This window comes from Aethalodelphis obliquidens, unplaced genomic scaffold (genome assembly GCF_003676395.1).
Source record: "Aethalodelphis obliquidens isolate GAN/ISIS:26980383/991018 unplaced genomic scaffold, ASM367639v1 scaffold10, whole genome shotgun sequence".
NCBI classification, from domain to species: Eukaryota; Metazoa; Chordata; class Mammalia; order Artiodactyla; family Delphinidae; genus Aethalodelphis; species Aethalodelphis obliquidens.
This window is the reverse complement of record NW_020837954.1, coordinates 15,121,042-15,139,822: the sequence shown is the minus strand read 5'-3', so window position 1 is coordinate 15,139,822 and position 18,781 is coordinate 15,121,042. Positions and strand designations below refer to the sequence as shown.

The window sequence follows — 18,781 nt, the reverse complement described above, 5'->3', positions numbered from 1 at the left end:
TAGGTATCTAGTTCCTCCTAGGTGTCTCAAGGTATATAATATTTGAGTCCTCCTACGAGAAAGTTTAATATATCAAAACTTATAGAAAAAGATTGGAAGGTAAAGATGCCAATATTTGGAAAGATTTTTTTCTGCTGCTGCAGGAAAAAGTTATCATATTAAAGAATGATATAATGGATAAATTATTGACTTATATACCAATAGTTATTAGGCATAAAATGAACCACAAAGTATTAGTAGTCAGCCTTCCTAAGACAAGTGCAGGAATTTTTTTTTTACAGTTAAAATTTGTGAAAAATATAGTGGCTCTTATTGACAAACAGTTACAACAACAACAAAGCAAGAATGTTGTCAAAGGGCATGAAGAAAGTTTCCCTATTGACCACCCCACTTTTTCTTTCTGAGGATCATTATCATATATTACTATTGGTCTCTTCTCATTAATGATTTTCTGTTAGTCATCTGTTCATCATGTGATTATCTTCCTCAAAGTTGTGTTTTCATCTTATGTACCTAGGGGAGGAGAACTTAGCTCAATTTCTTTTTCTTTTTTTTAATTGAATTGTAGTTTATTTACAATGTTGTGTTAGTTTCAGGTGTGCAACAAAGTGATTCAGTTATACATGTATATTTTTCTATTCTTTTTTCAGATTCTTTTCCCTTATAGGTTATTATAAAATATTGAGTATAGTTCCCTGTGCTATACAGTAGGTCCTTGTTGGTTATCTGTTTTATATATAGTAGTGTGTATCTGTTAATCCCAAAGTCCTAATTTATCCCCTGCCCTTTCCCCTTTGGTAACCATAAGTTTGTTTTCTATGTCTGTGGGTCTATTTCTGTTTTGTATATAAGTTCATTTGTATCATTGTTTTTTTAGATTCCACATATAAACCATGTCATATGATATATGTCTTTCTCTGTCTGGCTTACTTCACTTAGTGTGATTATCTAGGTCCATCCATGTTGCTGCAGAAGACATTATTTCATTATTTTTTATGTTAGCTCAATGTCTTTTTATCCAGTTACTATTAGGCAAAATTGCCTCACTTATGCCTTTTCTTATCTGTTAATTTCTTTACACTTCTCCCTTCATTTTGTTTTTTCATGTTTCTCTGAATTATATATTACTTGAAATTGATTTCCTAGCTTGACTCACTCCATAATTTTTCTCCTCTCCCAAATCCGTTTCTTTTTCACGTGGCAAATCACCACTGTTTTGTATGCACTGGAAATAAGCATCCTTCTGATAGATTTTAGAATGAATTTTGTTAGTGCTAGGATATGCAGTCCATGACTATATGACAACAATGTAATAGATCTTGCTTAGATTCTACTCTTTTATATTTATACAGCATAATGCTCCAATTCCTCAAGGAGGACGTGGTGCAATCCAGTTTGTGACTCAGTATCAGCATTCAAGTGGGCAGAGACGTATCCGAGTGACCACCATTGCTAGGAAGTAAGTTGTATTTGTTAGAGATTTGATTTACATATCAAAACTATTCTGGATCATGCTTCCAAACTGGCTTCCTATTTTGAGTGACGTTTTGGAATGAAGTTAGTCTGGAAAGGATTCTTAGATGAGGTGAGTCTAGAATTGAACAGGCTTTTGGTCTTTTTCTGTTTGTTTTGGATTTGATTGTCTGGGTAGGAAAAGTGTCGGTCAGTGTAAACTTAACCTGATTTAGGCATAGCCTAGAAAATGGACACTGAAGGCATCGTAACTCTCATTTTATTGAACTGTATTTAAACTCTAGCTTCATTTCTGAAAACCATGAGACTATTCTGGTGAGTGACGGACATGGCCTAATGAAACAGTGTTGTGTTGGATGGTCTGTTACTTAGCAGAGGGTAGTATGTAGAGAGATTTATTGTCCTGCTGTAACTTTGCTTTGACTTAAAATCCTAGATGAATGTTAAGGGAATACATTATTCCTTTGAAGAAAAAGTGCCCCCTGAGCTTTCCTTTACATCTGTTCATTTGCACATCATGAACTTGGAAGTATTGATTCTTGGCAAACATGTCAATTTATTTATGGCCCCTCAGCACACACCCCCAACCCCATATGCACGTATAACTTAACTTGGAATTCAAAATATTTACTTAAGGAAACAACTGGACATAACAATTTGAGGGATATTTTATAGAGCCACTGGCTTAGACTCTTCAAAAATGTCTTAGAAGGCAAAGAAAGTGTTAGTAACCAGTTAAGATTAAAGGAGACTAAAGAGAATTACATCTAAAGCCAATATATGATCCTGGATAGAATCCCGTCAGGAAAATTTTTGCTATAGAGGACCTTGTTGAGACAACTGGGGAAATTTGAATATGGTCTACATATAGGATAATAGTATTTTATCAATGTTTAATTTCATTAATTTAGTAATTCATTGGGGCTATATAAGAGAACTTTTTTGTTCTTAGGATACACACTGAAGAATTTAGGGGAAAGGGTGATGTATCTGTAACTTACTCTCAAAAAGTTTGGCAAAAGAAAAAGTGTGTGTGTATGAAGGAAAAGAGATCGATAAAGCAGAATGTTACAGTGCTGACAATTGATAAATCTAGGTGATGGATATATAGATTATTCTACTTATAACTTTATGTTTGAAATATTCTTAAAATGAAAAGTTCTAAAAAGAGTTAAGTTAATCATTCAAGAGAAAGGGAACTTTTGTCATGAGAAATTTTTCATGGGTTTATATATTTTCAGTTTCTTACACAGAATTTATGAGGCTATTTGTAGAGAGATACTATGTGTGTTATGGTGCCATTTATATCATTGTGTCTCACCAAAGCACCCACTCTTTCAAATTAACTTATCCTGACCATTTTCAATAATCAAGGCTAATTTTTTTCTTTATTAATTAGAAATATGACTTTAGGGGCCTAGGCAAGTGCATTTGTTAAGTGAATAAGCCATATGAAAATAAAGGATTCAAGTTCCTGAGATACAGTCAAAAGTTATCCTAGGGCTTCCCTGGTGGCGCAGTGGTTGAGAGTCCGCCTGCCGATGCAGGGGACACGGGTTCGTGCCCCGGTCTGGGAAGATCCCACATGCTGTGGAGCGGCTGGGCCTGTGAGCCATGGCCGCTGAGCCTGTGCGTCCGGAGCCTGTGCTCTGCAACGGGAGAGGCCACAACAGTGAGAGGCCCGTATACCACAATAAATAAATAAATAAAAATTAAAAAAAGTTATCCTATATTTATAGAGAAAATAACTTTGATCTGGAAAGTTTGGTTTGAAACTAGTTGTAAGAATCACAGTGAAGAGGTACTGAAAATACAAAAGACAGATTTTACAATGTGAACAAACCCTTTAAACTTTAAGAGCAAAATTTTAAATTTATGGCTAAAGAACTTTTAAGTAGTAAATTTTTATGTGCTTATTTGCTAATTTATTTTCACTACTGAACCATTATATTGATATTTTCAGAAGAAAAATGTCACCTTTATGTTTCAGTTTGAAGCAAGTGAACACCATGGTCATACAAGTTGGGAAAATACCAATTTAAAACAATTTTGTTTTTGGGAATTCCCTGGTGGTCCAGTGGTTAGGCCTCAGCACTTTCACTGCCATGGGCCCGGGTTCAATCCCTGGTTGGGGAACTAAGATCCCAAAAGCCGTGCAGCGTGACCAAAATAAACAAACAAAACCCAGCTTTATTTTTAGCTCTGTGATATTTTTAAATTAAAAAATAGGGACTTCCCTGGTGGTCCAGTGATAAAGAATCTGCCTTCCAGTGCAGGGGACGCAGGTTCAATCCCTGGTTAGGGAACTAAGGTCCCACATGCCTCTGGGCAACTAAGCCCACGTGCCACAACTACTGAGCTCGTGCGCCTCAATTAGAGAGCCCGTGTGCTGCAAACTACAGAGCCCACGTGCTCTGAAGCCTGCACGCCACAACTAGAGAGAGAAAACCCGTACGGCACAACTAGAGAGAAGCCCGTGCACCACAATGAACAGCCTGTGTGCGGCAACGGAAGATGCTGCATGCCTCAACGAAGAGCCCATGTGCCACACCTAAGACCCGATGCAGCCAAAAAAAATTGAAAAAAATAAAAAGATAAACTAAACTATTAGTATAATCACTAAGTGTTCAAATTGCACTAAAAATAACTTTTGAAACTACCAGCTTTTGGGACTTCCATGGTGGTCCAGTGGTTAAGAATCCACCTTCCAATGCAGGGGATGCTAGTTCAACCCCTGGTCGGGGAACCAAGATCCCACATGCTGTGGGGCAACTAAGCTCATGCACTGCAACTACTGAGCTCGCATGCCTCAACTAGAGAGCCCGCATGTGCAAACTACAGAGCCTATGTGTTCTGGAGCCCATGTGCCACAACTAGAGAAGCCTGCGTGCCGCAATGCAGACCCAGTGCAGCCAAAAAAAAAAAAAAAAAAAATATATATATATATATTGTGCTTTGCATGGTGTATCTTTTAAAAAAATAATTAGCAGCTTTTATTCCTTTATTCTCATTCTTTTCTGCCTCTTGGTATTTCGTTAGACTGAGATAATTTGTGGGTATCAGTCAGCTGGAAAATATTTTAAAATTTTTCGTCTATTTGAAAAAAATTAAAAATAGAGGAAGAAAGGAGAAGAATTTTGAACGTTGCTGCCAGGATTTTCTTGGGATCACGTCTTACATCTTTGAGTCATGTAAAAGGGGTTCAGCTTTTCACAAAGTCTGTAACTATTGCCAGAATTGCTTAAAGTGAGGTACTTCAGAACTAAGATCAGCTGAAGTATTACAAAACTCTGTGAAATGTTAAACAAACAAACAAAAGTTATTGCTGGGTCTACCCAGGATCAGTTTGGATTAGATTTATAGAACATGTAAATTTAATAAATTACTGTTATTTCGTACGTAATTTCAAATTTATCCCTTAGACTAAAATTTTTATTCATTAATTTTTGATTGGTTTTAGTGTGTTAATGTGGAGAGAAAAGAATACATAATAATTTTAATTATGGGCGGAAGAGTAAGACATGGAGATCACCTTCCTCTCCACAGATGCATCAGAAATACATCTACACGGGGAACAACTCCTACAGAACATGTACTGAACGCTGGCAGAAGACCTATGATGTCCCAAAAGATGAAAGACTCTTTGTGCTGCAGCCGGGAGTCAGTGCTGTGCCTCTGAGGTGGGAGAGCCAACTTCAGAACACTGGTCCACAAGAGACCTCCCAGCTCCACGTAATATCAAACGGCGAAAATCTCCCAGAGATCTCCATCTCAACACCAACACCCAGCTTCACTCAACGACCAGCAAGCTATGGTGGTGGACACCCTATGCCAAACAACTAGCAAGACAGGAACACAACCCCACCCATTAGCAGAGAGGCGGTCTAAAGTCACAGACACCCCAAAACACACCACCAGACGTGGACCTGCCCACCAAAAAGACAAGATCCAGCCTCATCCACTAGAACACAGGCACTAGTCCCCTCCACCAGGAAGCCTACACAACCCACTGAAACAACTTTAGCCACTGGGGACAGACACCAAAAACAATGGGAACTATGAACGTGCAGCTTGCAAAAAGGAGACCCCAAACACAGTAAGATAAGCAAAATGAGAAGACAGAAAAACACACAGCAGATGAAGGAGCAAGATAAAAACCCACCAGACCTAACAAATGAAGAGGAAATAGGCAGTCTACCTGAAAAAGAATTCAGAATAATGATAGTAAACATGATCCAAAATCTTGGAAATAGAATAGAGAAAATGCAAGAAACATTTAACAAGGACCTAGAAGAGCTAAAGATGAAACAAGCAATGATGAACAATACAATAAATGAAATTAAAAATACTCTAGAAGGGATCAATAGCAGAATAACTGAGGCAGAAGAACAGATAAGTGACCTGGAAGATAAAATAGTGGAAATAACTACTGCAGAGCAGAATAAAGAAAAAAGAATGAAAAGAACTGAGGACAGTCTCAGAGACCTCTGGGACAACATTAAATGCACCAACATTCGAATTATCAGGGTTCCAGAAGAAGAAGAGAAAAAGAAAGGGACTGAGAAAATATTTGAAGAGATTAAAGTTGAAAACTTCCCTAATATGGGAAACGAACTAGTTAATCAAGTCCAGGAAGCACAGAGAGTCCCATACAGGATAAATCCAAGGAGAAACACGCCAAGACACATATTAATCTAACGGTCAAAAATTGAATACAAAGAAAACATATTAAAAGCAGCAAGGGAAAAACAACAAATAACACACAAGGGAATCCCCATAAGGTTAAGAGCTGATCTTTCAGCAGAAACTCTGCAAGCCAGAAGGGACTCGCAGGACATATTTAAACTGATGAATGAGAAAAACCTGCAACCAAGATTACTCTGCCCAGCAAGGATCTCATTCAGATTTGATGGAGAAATTAAAACCTTTACAGACAAGCAAAAGCTGAGAGAGTTCAGCACCACCAAACCAGCTTTACAACAAATGCTAAAGGAACTTCCCTAGGCAAGAAACACAAGAGAAGGAAAAGACCTACAATAACAAACCCAAAACAATTAAGAAAATGGGAATAGAAACATACATATCAATAATTACCCTAAATGTAAATGGACTAAATGCTCCCACCAAAAGACACAGATTGGTTGAATGGATACAAAAGCAAGACCCACATATTTGCTGTCTACAAGAGACCTTTTCAGACCTAGAGACACATACAGACTGAAAGTGAGGGGATGGAAAAAGATATTCCATGCAAATGGAAACCAAAAGAAAGCTGGAGTAGCAATTCTCCTATCAGACAAAATAGACTTTAAAATAAAGACTATTACAAGAGACAAAGAAGGACACTACATAATGATCAAGGGATCGATCCAAGAAGAAGATACAACAATTGTAAATATTTATGCACTCAACATAGGAGCACCTCAATACATAAGGCAAATACTAACAGACATAAAAGGGGAAATCGACAGTAACACAGTCATAGTAGGGGACTTTAACACCCCACTTTCACCAATGGACAGATCATACAATATGAAAATAAACAAGGAAACACAAGCTTTAAATGATACATTAAACAAGATGGACTTAATTGATATTTATAGGACATTCCATCCAAAAACAACAGAATACACATTTTTCTCAAGTGCTCATGGAACATTCTCCAGGATAGATCATATCTTGGGTCACAAATCAAGCCTTGGTAAATTTAAGAAAATTGAGATTGTATCAAGTATCTTTTCCGACCACAACGCTATGAGACTAGATATTAATTACAGGAAAAGATCTGTAAAAAATACAAACACATGGAGGCTAAACAATACACTACTTAATAACGAAGTGATCACTGAAGAAATCAAAGAGGAAATCAAAAAATACCTAGAAACAAATGACAATGGAGACACGACGACCCAAAACCTATGGGATGCAGCAAAAGCAGTTCTAAGAGGGAACTTTATAGCAATACAATCCTACCTTAAGAAATAGGAAACATCTCAAATAAACAACCTGACCTTGCACCTAAAGCAATTAGAGAAAGAAGAACAAAAAAAAACCAAAGTTAGCAGAAGGAAAGAAATCATAAAAATCAGATCAGAAATAAATGAAAAAGAAATGAAGGAAACGATAGTAAAGATCAATAAAACTAAAAGCTGGTTCTTTGAGAAGATAAACAAAATTGATAAACCATTAGGCAGACTCATCAAGAAAAAAAGGGAGAAGACTCAAATCAATAGAATTAGAAATGAAAAAGGAAGAGTAACAACTGACACTACAGAAATACAAAAGATCATGAGAGATTACTACAAGCAACTCTATGCCAATAATATGGACAATCTGGAAGAAATGGACAAATTCTAAGAAATGCACAACCTGCCAAGACTGAATCAGGAAGAAATAGAAAATATGAACAGACCAATCACAAGCACTGAAATTGAAACTGTGATTAAAAATCTTCCAACAAACAAAAGCCCAGGACCTGGTGGCTTCAAAGGCGAATTCTATCAAACATTTAGAGAAGAGCTAACACCTATCCTTCTCAAACTCTTCCAAAATATAGCAGAGGGAGGAACACTCCCAAACTCATTCTACGAGGCCACCATCACCCTGATACCAAAACCAGACAAGGATGTCACAAAGAAAGAAAACTACAGGCCAATATCACTGATGAACATAGATGCAAAAATCCTCAACAAAATACTAGCAAACAGAATCCAACAGCACATTAAAAGGATCATACACCATGATCAAGTGGGGTTTATGCCAGGAATGCAAGGATTCTTCAATATACGCAAATCAATCAACGTGATACACCATATTAATAAATTGAAGGAGAAAAACCATATGGTCATCTCAATAGATGGAGAGAAAGCTTTTGACAAAATTCACCACCCATTTATGATAAAAACCCTGCAGAAAGTAGGCATAGAGAGAACTTTCCTCAACATAATAAAGGCCATATATGACAAAGCCACAGCAAACATCATCCTCAATGGTGAAAAACTGAAAGCATTTCCACTATGATCAGGAACAAGACAAGGTTGCCCACTCTCACCACTCTTATTCAACATAGTTTTGGAAGTTTTAGCCACAGCAATCAGAGAAGAAAAGGAAATAAAAGGAATCCAAATTGGAAAAGAAGAAATAAAGCTGTCTCTGTTGGCAGATGACATGATACTATAGATAGAGAATCCTAAACATGCTACCAGAAATATACTAGAGCTAATCAATGAATTTGGTAAAGTAGCAGGATACAAAATTAATGCACAGAAATCTCTGGCATTCCTATACACTAATGATGAAAAATCTGAAAGTGAAATCAAGAAAACACTCCCATTTACCACTGCAACAAAAAGAATAAAATATCTAGGAATAAACCTACCTAAGGAGACAAAAGACCTGTATGCAGAAAATTATGAGACACTGATGAAAGAAATTAAACATGATACAAATAGATGGAGAGATATACCATGTTCTTGGATTGGAAGAAACAACATTGTGAAAATGACTCTACTACCCAAAGCAATCTACAGATTCAATGCAATCTGTATCAAACTACCACTGGCATTTTTCACAGAACGAGAACAAAAAATTTCACAATTTGTATGGAAACGCAAAAGATCCTGAATAGCCAAAGCAATCTTGAGAACGAAAAACGGAGCTGGAGGAATCAGGCTGCGTGACTTTAGACTATACTACAAAGGTACAGTAATCGAGACAGTGTGGTAATGGCACAAAAACAGAAAGATAGATCAATGGAACAGGATAGAAAGCCCAGAGATAAACCCACGCACATATGGTCACCTTATCTTTGATAAGGGAGGCAGGAATGTACAGTGGAGAAAGGACAGCCTCTTCAATAAGTGGTGCTGGGAAAACTGGACAGCTACATGTAAAAGTTTGAGATTAGAACACTCCCTAACACCATACACAAAAATAAGCTCAAAATGCATTAAAGACCTAAATGTAAGGCCAGAAACTATCAAACTCTTAGAGGAAAACATAGGCAGAACATCTATGACATAAATCACAGCAAGATCCTTTTCGACCCATCTCCTAGAGAAATGGAAATAAAAGCAAAAATAAACAAATGGGACCTAATGAAGCTTAAAAGCTTTTGCACACCAAAGGAAACCATAAACAAGACCAAAAGACAACCCTCAGAATGGGAGAAAATATTTGCAAATGAAGCAACTGACAAAGGAATAATCTCCAAAATTTACAAGCAGCTCATGCAGCTCAATAACAAAAAAACAAACAACCCAATCCAAAAATGGCCAGAAGACCTAAATAGACATTTCTCCAAAGAAGATATACAGACTGCCAACAAACACATGAAAGAATGCTCAACATCATTAATCATTGGAGAAATGCAAATCAAAACTACAATGAGATATCATCTCATACTGGTCAGAATGGCCATCATCAAAAAATGTAGAAACAATAAATGCTGGAGAGGGTGTGGAGAAAAGGGAACACTCTTGCACTGCTGGTGGGAATGTGAATTGGTACAGCCACTATGGAGAACAGTATGGAGGTTCCTTCAAAAACTACAAATAGAACTACCATATGACCCAGCAATCCCACTACTGGGCATATAACCTGAGAAAACCATAATGCAAAAAGGGTCATGTACCAAAATGTTCATTGCAGCTCTATTTACAGTTGCCAGGAGATGGAAACAACCTAATTGTCCATCATCAGATGAATGGATAAAGAAGATGTGGCACATATATACAATGGAATATTACTCAGCCATGAAAAGAAACGAAATTGAGTTATTTGTAGTGAGGTGGATGGACCTAGAGTCTGTCATACACAGTGAAGTAAGTCAGAAAGAGAAAGAAAAATATCATATGCTAACACATGTATGTGGAATCTAAGAAAAAATGTCATGAAGAACCTAGAGGTAAGACAGGAATAAAGACACAGACCTACTAGAGAATGGACTTGAGGATATGGGGAGGGGGAAGGGTAAGCTGTGACAAAGTGAGAGAGTGGCATGGACATATATACACTACCAAACTTAAAATAGATAGCTAGTGGGAACCAGCTGCATAGCACAGGGAGATCAGCTCGGTGCTTTGTGACCACCTAGAGGGGTGGGATAGGGAGGGTGGGAGGTAGGGAGACACAAGAGGGAAGAGATATGGGGATATATGTATATGTATAACTGATTCACTTTGTTATAAAGCAGAAACTAACACACCATTGTAAAGCAATTATACTCCAATGAAGATGTAAAAATAATAATATTAATTATTTAATTTTTATCACTAATAATTGAACTAAAGACCAATGAGAAAATATTCTGATAGTTTATTCATTTTCCAGTTTAGTAAATGACAATTACTTAGTCTGGGAGAAAACTTTATTTTTCTATTTCCATATTTTTGCTTTTATAAAATTGAAGAAGTGAATTTTTAAAGTCTGATATACCAACTTGTATATCTATGTGCATATGCACACACATTTTTACATGTAAAAATCTTAATGTTTTAACGAATATGTTTGGAAATCGACCTTTACAGTTATTTTAGAGAATTTTATTAGGTTTGGATATATTTTTCTGAAAAACAGTGAGTACTATACTGAAACTACTACTAGTGATTTTTTTTAAAGCTAATTTTTCTAGGTAATGTTGGAATTTTGAAATATTGAAGTAATTTTCTGTATGTTTTAAATTTAAATCTGTGTGACAGCCAACTATGATATCATGAATATAATAATTTAGCAGCACTTCTTGCTTTCTTCTTCTTGTCTTTAGCTGGGCAGATGCTCAAACTCAAATCCAAAACATTGCTGCATCTTTTGACCAGGAGGCAGCTGCCATTCTTATGGCTCGGCTGGCAATATATAGAGCAGAAACAGAAGAAGGTCCAGATGTGCTTAGATGGCTAGACAGACAGCTCATTCGACTGGTAAGAAGTAAACATCATACTGTTCTAAATCTGTACGCATTTATTTGTAGTCAATTATTTTCTTTCATGGTACTTGACAGTGTAACTGAAAGTCTGTATGAGGGACTCCTAATAAAGTTGCTGAGAAAGGCATATTAATGAATAGCAGAGTTAATTTATCTCTTCCAGTAAATGAAAATGCCTTTTTTCCTTAAAATAAAAGAGTGACAATTATGTAACCTATTATTGTTATTATTTTGGGGGGCTGATATGAAATGAATTCCCAATTTAATCCTAAATTACTATATCTGTTTTTACTCCTTTTTTGCATATTTTCCTTCATTGCTGTGGTTTAAATTTTCTATTTTCATTTTAATGGAAATTTTAAGAGAAATTAATTAGGGTATAAAAATTATACAGATTAACATATAAAAATATAGGCAAGTCTTTTTTATCTAGATCTAGATTACCAAAGTGTATGTTAATAAAGTTATTGATACTGATGATTTACTTGAGCTTTTAACATGTCAGGAGCCCATTACTTTCACTATGACCTAGAAGGCTTAGTTCTGTTCTTTCTTTTTTTTTTTTTTAAATATTTATTTATTTGGTCGCACCAGGTCTTAGTTGCAGCACGCGGGCTTCTTAGTTGTGGCATGCATGTGGGATCTCATTTCCTGACCAGGGATTGAACCCAGGCCCCCTGCATTGGGAGCTCAGAGTCTTATGCACTGTGCCACCAGGGAAGTCCCAAGTTCTGTTCTTAATGCTTCATTTTCACTCAGCAAATTCTGGCCTATAATTTCCTTGAAAGTACCTCTTCAGTTCACCCTTCAGCTCAAACAGCCTGTTGAGAACTCTCTCTGTTAAGCTATCAAATTTCTGTTTGTAGCAGGAGGTTTTTGTGCCCTTTGTCTAGATTTTCACACAGTTTTTAAAACATTATCGAGGGAACTAGTCTTTGTTTAATAAAGTTAGTCATTTTTTGTAGCATCATCCAGAACTTTTATTCTTTCATTTCTGAGGGTGTTTTTACACTAGCACCTCTTTGTGAATAAAGCAGTCTTATGACGACATCAGCCTGTCTTTTTTTAACAATAGGCATAAAATCTCTCTTGGAGTCAACCACTGATTGGACACCGTCAGTACAAATGTCAACATAGTTCCTCCAAGGTGGACTTTTGTTTCCATATAAGAGGATCAAAACATTAAATATATTTTTGACCTTTGCTTATTTAGGGCAGCAGAAAAGTTCTCTTGAATTTCACTATTATTTAGCAACTTGACATGACATTGGTGAAATCCGTTGACTCATCAACCTGAATAGAGAAGCTGTTATTTTTCAGCTAATTTACACAAAACTCTTCAGCATCATGTAACATGTCATGAATGCATCCACTTGTTATATTGTTTTAAGATGGAACCTTTTCAGTTTCTCAGACTTCATCTTGTCCTAGCATTTTACTTACTGTAATTTTACATGTCATTGTTAGCACTCATCAACTATATGACTTTTCCTTTTCTAGATAATAAATTTTGCTCTGAAGTATCTTGCTTCCTGAGCCTTTTCACTGATTGTGACTTTGTTTTAACAAACGCTTTATTGTTTTGAGAGTCTAAAAGCTGTTTGAAGTGATCAGCACCTTTATTTGTCAAATGGTTATGATTTGTAGTAAAGTACTTTTTCCATTTTGCTGGAGCTAGTACTACATTTGTAGGTTATGACATGACACAAAATTGGATAGTACAACTTGGCTTATCAGCCCCACATAAAACCCACTGGTAAGTAGCTTTCAGTGTGAAGATGGACTTTTTCTGTGTTCTGTTGTATGGGTTTAGTGAAATGACTCAGAAGATTGTAATTCTTCGGAATTCTCTGTAGGCTTCTGTCTAGAATCTTTCTCTTCTCACACCTCAGCTTCAAAAATTCCCATATTGTTTGACATGCCTGTAAAACACAAATGCTAATAAAATATAACATAGACTTGGTCTTGTAAATAACTGAATGAGACAGTTGCAAAAAGTACAAAATGATAAAAATCTCACAATATAATTCAGTTCTAAGCTACATATCCTGCAGTTTGCACCGTTTACAACAGCAGCAAGTTGAGGGTAGAGGACAGGCGAGTCATGACATAATGAAAATTATACTCTGCTCGTCTGTCACAGCAGTATAGCTTGTCTGTTCCATGAGTCAGCTGGCAACTGTGTGTAAGAGGGGATTGGTGGAGGTAGTTTCAGAGGTAAAGGCTGATATCATCAGACTATTGCCGTGCTTTCTTTGCAAAACAGCTTTCATCAATTATCCATGACCCACCCCTTGTCTTGTGTCAAAAACTGAGAATGGAGTTATCCAAATGAATATAGTCCTACTGCCACGTGAGACTAAAAGATCTGCAATGAAACTGCTAACAGGATAACCTGGAAACTGCATCACTGTGGCTGGCATCATATGGTGTGCAAAGTTCAAAAAATAATTTTTAAAAAGATCACAGTTTCTTATAGAAACCCTAGTGACTAATATATGGTAAAAGTGGTGGGAATATGGTTTTTACATTCTTTTCTTTAATTGGTTGAATCAAATTAGTGTACAATTGAAGTGAAGTTTCAGGTGATGACAGATGAACCTTAGTTATAGAAGCTATTCTAAGTAGCTAACATAGTGTAGCCTCATTTTTTAATTTTTTAAAATTTTATTTATTTTTGGCTGTGTTGGGTCTTTGTTGCTGGGCGTGGGCTTTCTCTAGTTGCGGAGAGCAGGGGCTACTCTTCGTGGTGGGGCGCAAGCTTCTCATTGTGGTGGCTTCTCTCATTGCGTAGCATGGGCTCTAGAGTGCGTGGGCTTCAGTAGTTGCAGCTCGTGGGCTCAGTAGTTGTGGCCTCTCAGGCTCTAGAGCGCAGGCTCAGTAGTTGTGCACAGGCTTAGTTGCTCCGTGGCATGTGGGAACTTCCCAGACCAGAGATCGAACCCATGTCCCCTGCATTGGCAGGCAGATTCCTAACCACTGTGCCACTAGGGAAATCCCTAGCCTCATTTTTTGTCCTGATTCCCTATTGCTGAATTTTCAACTATAACAATGATAGCAACACGAACAGAGAAAGGATTAATAACTCTTAGGTACTACACTTTTCTAATTTTTTTCCTAATGAAAAACCTGTGAAATTATGCTAACAAACTTCTTGCCTCAATTTGGTATAGTGAATATAACTGTTTTCTTTTTTTCTTGATGACTAAGCGTCATTTTAATTAAAAATAAGCTAGTGGGAACCTGCTGTATAGCGCAGGGAGCTCAGCTCGGTGCTCTGTGGTGACCTAGATGGGTGGGATGGCAGCAGCGTGGGAGGGAGATCTAAGAGGGAGGGGATATATGTATACATATAGCTGATTCACTTTGTTGTACAGCAGAAACTAACACAACATTGTAAAGCTACTATACCTCAATTAAAATAGATAAAATAGAAGGAAAAAAAACAGAAATAAACATCTCTTTAAAAACTATTTTGTAGCTAATGAGCATCATATGGCCAGATTGGTGCTGGTACCACATTTGCTTCTGACAGCTTTAATATAAGCTTTCATTCTCCTTGGTCAGAATCACTTAAGATATCGGTATAACACATGATATATGCTGCTTCCATTCTCAGACTCTTGTTTGGGTCCATCTTGTGTCTGGCTTCATGGATCTGTTCCTTCCTTACTATTTTGGCTTCTGACCTTTTCTACTGAATGACATCTTCGTATAACTTAAAATTACTATTTGATTTTTTTCATCTTTGACCTTTGGTTTACCCACTAACTACTCCCTTCAGCTGTGCTGCTAGCTACGATGGATAAACAGTTCATCTCTCAGGAAATCATTTCTCAGGAAATTTCATTCCCAGGAAATCTCTCTTGTTTAAGACTCTTGGGGCTTTCCTTGCAAATTTTATCACAGCTAGGTTTTCTTCTTGCTATACCAGTGGGACCAGGCACTTCAGTTGTGCTGTTTTTAAGGAGGACCACTTTTGTCATTACCATTTTCTTTTTTTTTTTTTTTGCGGTATGCGGGCCTCTCACTGTGGTGGCCTCTCCCATTGCGGAGCACAGGCTCCAGACGTGCAGGCTCAGTGGCCATGGCTCATGGGCCCAGCCGCTCCGCGGCACGTGGGACCCTCCCAGACCGGGGCACGAACCCGTGTCCCCTGCATCAGCAGGCAGACTCTCAACCACTGCGCCACCAGGGAAGCCCTACCATTTTCTTATAGAGGTTATGCTGTGACCCTTTGGGCCCATTTATGTGGATGGCTTTATGCATAACTAATTGCTGAATTGAAGACATGACTAAACTTCTTGCAAGTGTTGTTATTTTCCTCAAGAAAATTGTATTACTGATGCTTTATCTGCCCAGTCTTATTACTTCTAAATAACTCAAACGGTGGATCTTTGATATACCTCCTTTATGCTTCAATCTTTTTGCTCATTTTTATTAGTGTTTTGTTTGTGTTGTAAATAAGGACTACTCCTCATGATTCCAGTAACTAATGCTGGGGCATTTGATAAGTGTTCAAAAAAATTTTAAGAAGTAACCCAAAGATTAGAAATTTATGTATGTGTATATTATACAAAATTTATATTGTTGTCTTTGGTAGAGTATAGATGATATTTATCAAAAAATAGGTTAATATGTGTTTAGCCTCTGGATGCAGAAGGATTTTATACATGAAAGGTAAAATCAGGAACCATTAAATAAAAATATTAAAAGATTTTATTGCATTAAAATGAGACAAAAGTCTGTGTGGTAAAAATACTATTAGCAGAATTTCATGCCAACATTTGTCATATGTATGACAGAATGTGAAAATTTTCATGTACAAGAGCTGTTACAAATCAGTAGTATTTGGGCAAAAGATGAGCAAAGGTGATGAGCAAGGAATTAGCAAAAGAAGGAATGCAAGTGACCAATAAACATATGAAAAAGTTACCAATCTTATTTATAATCAAATCAGATAATGTGTGACATATTGGCTTTTCCACAAAATCTTTTCAATGTGTTTGATATTCTAGATCTCAAGTGTATTTTTATATTCTAGATCAGCACTGTCCAAGAGAACTTTCTACAGTGGTGGAAATGTTCTGTGTTCGACACTGTCCATTATGGAACTACTACCCACATGTGGCTCTTGAGCACTTGAAATATGGCTAGTGCAACTGAGGAACTGGATTTTAATACAATTTAATTAATTTAAATTGGATCATAGCTAGTGGCTTTCATACTGGACAGTGAAGATTATTATCCAACTCTGTAAGTTTCGTCAGTGAAGTGTTATTAGGGGGCTTTGAAGACAGAAACATTCTTATTCCCACATACCAAGATCTATTTTCTGAGGATTAGTGCTACAACTATAGCTTTTCTATCCTTTGGATAACTGTGGTTCTGAAATGATTTTTCCTGGAAGCCAAAAAATGTGATCAAACCAATTAGGCCTTTGTATGTGCTCTTTAAGGCACAGATAACTACATAAATTATTTAGTTGAACATTTTAGGCTGTAAAAGTCCTGTACTACTTGCAACAGTGAACCTTTTGTTATTTTTTGCTTATTGTTTTTGCCCTTGATCATATTCAAGTACCGATAAACGTTGCCAGGAAGTAGACCAGTTACATAAGTACTATAAAAACTTTTCAGGTCAGAGACTTTGCTCAAGAACGAGAGGAAGCTAACATTTATTGAGTGCTTAGTGTCAGTCATTGTGCTAAGCACTTTCTCATGTGGATTATCTCAGTTATTTAGATGCCTTTTGTCACATTATCATAGAGGGTTTACTTCTCTGTTGCTAGAGTATGTGTCTCCTTGATTTCCTTCCACTTTCTGCCTTTGCATTTCTTCTTTACCGGTTTACCTGTTGATCTTGATTTTCTTCAACAGTTCTTTCTTTTTGGTCTTTTTTCTAGTGTACCCAATTTTATACCATCAATTTGCCTTTGGAGCCACTATGGTATTTTGATAGTGCATCTTTCTGTCAGTAGACTATTGTCTTTTTTAAGTAGAGTCTTAGGGGGTGCCTGTTGAGCTCTTCTGGCCATCATCCAAGAGCTCTTTATTTGCTATCAGAGACACTTAGTTAAAAAAATTCAAACATTTTAAGATGAGTTGTTTTGCATTGGAGCAATGTATTATTTGTTTCCAAAATTCAAGTTTATGTCTTTGGTTGTAATCATTCTCTTGGTAAGTCTATAAGTAAATATTCCAGTTTTATCCTATATCAAGTATCTTGCCTCCTAAAGAGTAATAACTTTAAAAATAGAGTATGCAGCTGATGGGACATATTTGCTCTCTTTAATTTGTGTCCCAGGCAATTTTGTGTGTTATCATACAGAACAGATTTGGAAATTCTTTTTTTAAACAGAATTGTTTATGTTTGTTCATAGTTCCTGAATTAAAAGTGACAAACGTTCAAAAAAATAGAGTATGCATAGACAAAGTTTTAGCTCTGTGCCAGGGAATATATTACTAACATGTTTTATTTTATTTAGTGTCAGAAATTTGGAGAGTATCACAAAGATGATCCAAGTTCCTTCAGATTTTCAGAAACGTTCTCCCTTTATCCACAGGTAAGTAGATAAAAGGTCCGTGTTCTTAGTGTTGACAGGAGCATTGGGTTTCACTTTTCCTGTTGTCTTTTATTACTCATTTTATAGGGTCATTCTTTTGGTTAGGTTTTAAGTTTTGAGATAGTTAAGAAATTAGTATTATGCTTGAATAGCTAGTGAAAAGTATGTAGTATTTTTATGATGGCCTTGCAGATAGCATTTATTTGTGTTGAGTAGAAATTTACACTGGAACCCTACTGTGGAGTAGAATTAGGTGTGAAGCAGATTAGCTTTCCATCTGATATAAGGAATCTAACTAATTACAGTAGTACCAAAAGGAAGTAATTTTACAAATCAGCTAGTCTTATAGCATGGTCTCATTGCCTGAGAACAACTTTATGGGGACATCCCAGATAAATAGAAAAGAAGCTAATTTGATTTATCTTACAGAACCTTTTCCACTTGGGTAGTGGAGTCTATGTGTTGTTTCGATAGATATTTTTAAAAGTCTAGGTTGTTTATATGATGAGTAATAGAGATAATATTTATTCAACTGAATATATACTATGTGCAAGGAATTTAGGAGAATAGAGATGGCTGACATGGATCCCACTTTCAAGGAGCTTTCATTCTGAAGAGTGAGATATGAAATATACATAAATAACACAGAAAAGAAAGTGAGAAATACTATGAGAGATATATAACATTTAAAGGAAACTTTAAAGAATCCTTCCAAATGGATGATTTGATATATCTTTGTTTTTTTTTTGGCGGTACGCGGGCTTCTCACTGTTGTGGCCTCTCCTGTTGCGGAGCACAGGCTCCGGACGTGCAGGCTCACG

General features: G+C 36.6%; 1 protein-coding gene across 2 annotated transcripts in view; it reads left to right on the top strand.

Annotated features, from left to right (window-relative positions):
- The window catches only part of SEC23A (SEC23 homolog A, COPII component), a 65,960-nt gene that overhangs the window by 29,424 nt on the left and 17,755 nt on the right, over window positions 1-18,781 (top strand). For both annotated transcript variants that reach the window (XM_027111103.1, XM_027111102.1), the window contains exons 13-15: window positions 1,353-1,459; window positions 11,237-11,390; window positions 17,883-17,960. In XM_027111103.1, coding sequence (XP_026966904.1) covers window positions 1,353-1,459; window positions 11,237-11,390; window positions 17,883-17,960 — 339 coding nt within the window. The remainder of the gene's footprint in view (window positions 1-1,352; window positions 1,460-11,236; window positions 11,391-17,882; window positions 17,961-18,781) is intronic.